This window comes from Crocuta crocuta, unplaced genomic scaffold (genome assembly GCF_008692635.1).
Source record: "Crocuta crocuta isolate KB4526 unplaced genomic scaffold, BGI_CrCroc_1.0 scaffold128, whole genome shotgun sequence".
In the NCBI taxonomy this organism is placed as follows: domain Eukaryota; kingdom Metazoa; phylum Chordata; class Mammalia; order Carnivora; family Hyaenidae; genus Crocuta; species Crocuta crocuta.
The window spans coordinates 4,589,977-4,594,613 of record NW_027532232.1 but is presented as its reverse complement, the minus strand read 5'-3'; the positions used below and the strand labels follow the sequence as shown (position 1 = coordinate 4,594,613).

At 49.1% G+C, this 4,637-nt stretch overlaps 1 protein-coding gene across 1 annotated transcript in view; it reads right to left on the bottom strand.

Annotated features, from left to right (window-relative positions):
* CUL1 (cullin 1) overlaps positions 1-4,637 on the bottom strand; it is a 107,532-nt gene that overhangs the window by 3,418 nt on the left and 99,477 nt on the right. Inside the window, exons 15-17 of the mRNA XM_077778028.1 lie at positions 4,150-4,226; positions 3,622-3,753; positions 2,660-2,752 (exon numbers count right to left, since the gene is read on the bottom strand). Coding sequence (XP_077634154.1) covers positions 2,660-2,752; positions 3,622-3,753; positions 4,150-4,226 — 302 coding nt within the window. The remainder of the gene's footprint in view (positions 1-2,659; positions 2,753-3,621; positions 3,754-4,149; positions 4,227-4,637) is intronic.

Genomic DNA, 4,637 nt, shown 5'->3' with positions numbered 1-4,637 from the left:
CCCGAGCAGGATGGGGCCCCTGCTGGCCGCATCGGCCGCACTTCTGAGCCCAGCCTGAGTCCAGGCCTCCTGACGTGACGAGGACTGAGAGGGACTATCACACATAAAGGGACAGATTCCCTCTGCCATTAGAACTGGAAGATGTACTCTGGGCTAACCTGAAGCCTGATCAAAAAATAACATTTTTCCGAGGTGCCTGGGAAAAGTGTCCAGTCGCTTAGTTGTCTGATTCTAGGTTTCGGCCAAGGTCAAGATCTCCTGGTTCGTGAGTTCGAGCCCCACATGGGGGCTCTGTGCTAGCAGCTTGGAGCCTGCTTGGGATTCTCTCTCTCCTTCTCTGACCCTCTCCTGCTTGCTCACTCAAAATAAACAAACTTAAAAAATACTTTTCTAATTGGCATTCAATAAGGGCAGTATTACCCTGTCAGCAAAACCACACAAAAACATCATAAGAAAACAACAGACCAATAACATCCCTATGAACATAAAAATCCTTGAGAAAATACTAGCAAACCAAGCCGCACATAAGAGTATTTTACACACGTCACGTGGGGTTTCCCAGGAAGGCAAAGGTGGCAATGTAAGAAAAGCTATCACTATAATGTGCCATGTTAATAGACAAGAAGCATATTTTTATCTCAATAGAGCAGAAAAAGTAGTTTAACAAAATGCAACACTTTTACATCATGAAAAGATTAAAAAATAAAAAAGATTAGGAAGAAACTTCCCTAATAAAGAGAATCTAAGAAAAAACCTACAGCTATCATCACATTGACCAGTAACTGAAGCTTCCCACCAAGGTCAGGAACAAGGCCGGGATGCCCGTTCTCACCCCCTCTATTCAACACCGTGTGGGAAATGCCAGCCAGGGCAGCCAGGCAAGAAGAGAAAACAAGAGGCCGTCCACACAGGAAAAGGAAGGAGTAAAACGAGCTGTATCTGCACAGGACATGATCGTGTATTAGAAAAACCCTAAAGCATCCTCAAAATGAACAAACAAAAACGTTTAGCCAGGCTGCAAGCTAGAAGATCAATAGGCAATAATCAATCAGATTTCCATATCCAGAAACAAACAGTTCCATTTCCAACAGTGCCAAACAACACTTGGGAATAAACTGAACCGAAGCGCAGACTTACACACTCAGAACGGAAACACGTGAGAGGAACGGAAGACAAGGTACACGGCGGGAGGCTGCCCGCGCTGGGGACTGAAGGCTTTCCGCCACCAGGCCGGGGACACCCCACAGCAGCCCGCAGTCTCGAGGCGCCTCTGTCACGGCAACAGCTGCCCTCTCGCAGAAACGGACCAGCTAGTCCTGAAATTCACACTGAAGTGCCGGGGACCCACAAGAGCCGACACAACTTTGACAAAGAACAAAGTGGTTTCAGAACTCGCTACAGAGTAAAAGCAAGCAAGACACTGTGCTTCTGTCATAACGACAGACCTACAGACCACTGCACATGAGCCCAGTCACTGACGGCCACCTGGTATTCACCAGGGCAGTCCCCATCAGCAGGGGAAGAGGTCTTTGACCTTGAATCAGGCAATGGCTCTTTAGATATGACACCAAAAGCACACACGACGGAAGAAAAAGGGGCTCCAGGCACAGAATATACACAGAATTCTTACAACTCACTGGTAAGGGCGACCCCAAAAAAAAACTGGGCATGGGGAGAGGGTCTCAACAGACATTTTTCCAAAGAATATACATAAAGATGGCCAATAAGAACACAAAAAGACACTCAACGTCATCAGTTGTCAGCAAAACGCAAATCAAAACTACCATGAGGTACCACGTCGTACCCACGAGGCTCTAATAACTGTAAGTAAAGGAAACGAGGGGCTGCTGGTGCGCATGTGAACCGGTGCGGCCACCGTCCGATAGCCCGGCGGTTCCTCAGGAAGTTAACTCAATCATGACTGGAACATTCCACACCTCAGTATATACCCCAGGAAACTGAAAATAGGCTCTTACAAAAACGTGTGCATGAATGTTCCCAGTAGTCTTATTCCTAATAGCCAATGAGAAACAGCCCAAAGGCCCACCAGCTAATGAACAGGGAAACACACTGGTCCATGCGTTCACCGGAATGTATCTCAGCTGTAGAACAGAAGGGACCGGGCCCACACCATCACGTGGAGAAGCCCTGAAAACACGCCAAGGGAAAGGGACACACGCTAGGACACCGCTCACTCGAAGAGCCCAGAGCAGGCGAATCCGGAGGGACAGGAAGGAAGTTAATGGGGTCAGCGGCTGCGGAGAGTAGAGCGGTGGTTCCTGCTAACGGGTTTCTCTTCGGGATGACGGACGTGTTCAGGAATCGGGACAGCGAGGGTGGCTGTACGACCTGGTGACAAACCACTCGACTGTCTACTTTAAAATAGTGAACTGTATATACGTGAAACATAGCTCAATAAGAAACAGGACTAATAAGTAGGAAGAAAGACACTGTAATCAAGTGACACTTAAGCCTAGAAGGAAAAGCTGAGTTGGAAAGAGGGTCAAGAACAGACTAAACGCACGAGCGAAAGCACGCCACGTGTGTACGTGTGAAATCAGAGCGCTCCGCATCGTCTCCCACTCCCTCTCTCCCAGGCTCACAAGACCGAGGGGACGGTAACTGGACACGTCGAAGAGGACAAGTGACGCGAGGATACCATTTTGATCTGAGTGCTGTCGGTCAGCTGCTGCACGGCGTACGCGTCTTCCGTGTTGTACTGAAGCAGGATCGCCATCTGGAAGGTGGAGGCCTTCGAGGCCCCCCATATAAAAGAAAGAGGAACAAAATTTAAATGCATGGAAAAACCTCCAAAAACACATAGCTGAAATCTGAAGAACTTACTTCAGAAACGAATTCTTGCAAAAGATGCAAAAACTACAGCTGATCTATGTAGAAGGGAACGTGGGATCACAACTCCACCGCACCGTTCTCCCCAAAGATGTCACTTCCCTCTTTCAAACGTGAAAATAATTTGGAATTTTCTCCTACGACGTTTTGTCTATGTAAATACCCACTATTTATGCATCCACGCTCATTTACATATGCACACATAAAACACACAAATCCTGTGGAGGGGAAAAAACCCTAACGGCAATTTTCCCTCTGCCACATACACACTGGGATCCCGAGAAGGTCGCTAAAATTACCCTGGGCCTCAGCTTCTCCCACAGAACTACAGCAGGAGTCCCACAATCCTTACCACTTAGCACTCAGTACTGCTGAGAGCACCAAGGGTCAGTATTAGTAGGAAACTGCTTTGCCAAAGGAAAAGGGCTATTAGCATGGTTCAGTAAACTCCGGCTTTTTGGGCTACACAGTGTGCGTCAGGCAGGATCTGTGCCAAATGCTTATTAAACATGTTATTTCACTTAATCTTCACATCACTTCTGAAGCCTGAGCGCTAGCACTCCCATTTTATGGAGAAGAAAACTGGGGCACCAGTATGTTACCTGCCCCACATCTGACTCTCAGAACCACACTTTGCCGGAAGCTTAACTCTAGACTCTAACGCCCGAGTCATGGGATTCTGATTTCTACACATTTCCTCATTTAGACTAACAATATATATTCCAAAACAGAAATAAGAAAACACATTCCAAAATAGAAAGGTGATCTTACCTGCAAAGTGTATCTATTTTTGAAGCAGTTGGTTACCAGTTCTCCTTTAGACAGCTGATACAGCCACGTCAATTTCCTGCCACTGTGCCGGCTGGCGTAAAAGGCTGTGAATCGCTGGTAACTACGTTCCAGCTGGATGAAAGGATAGACTGCGTGGAGTCTCTGCCTCACCGCAGTCTACAGCCAGCACTTCCACACACACACACACTTCCACGGGTTCAGCGCGAAACGCTTATTACATCAAAGTGAAATACAGAAGGTGGGGGCGTGACGCTTGCAGGGCTCGCTCGTCTAAGGCACGAGAGGACTAGGGAAACACATCTCTAACTGGAAGGACGTGGTTATCGCCACGGGGTCCGGCACGGCACCGATGAGGTTCTCTGTCCACGAGCCACCACGCGGGCCGTGTGGTGCCAGGGAGGAGGAGGCCGGCCTCCGCACCCCCCACCCCCGCCGCGGGCTCACGGCCAAGGCCGCCCTTTTCGTTTCTGCCAGGCACTCACAGAACACAAGACGGGCCCCCCTTACCTCTGACGGCAAGGCAAACGTGCAAGACTGCTGGAAAGGCCAGGACCCAGAGCTTAGCACCTGGATGCTGAAGTCCACTGAGGCGGGGGCGAGAGTGGAGAACACGTTAGTCCCACAGACTGGAAAGTGCTGCCGTTCAAACAAATGGGGACTGCTTCGTGTGAAATATACTGGATGAAAACACTCTGCTTCAATATAAAATTAAGAACTGAATATATTCCGGTTAAATGATTTTGCTCCATGAAAAGCAGTAAGAGGTGAAAGGGCCAGAAACTCTTTTCCTCTCAAGAGGGGCCGTTTTTTGTTTGGCTTCCAGCTCAGAGCCAGGCCGTCACAGGCCTGCTCCACAGCCCCGAAGCCCCTCCCCACCCCACCCCTGCACGGACAGCATGGCAGGCCCCACTCAGGAAGACAAATCCCCAGACACAGCTCACTTTGGTGTGTTTCGTGTAGGCCCACTGCTGCGAACATACACACACGCGCGCGCG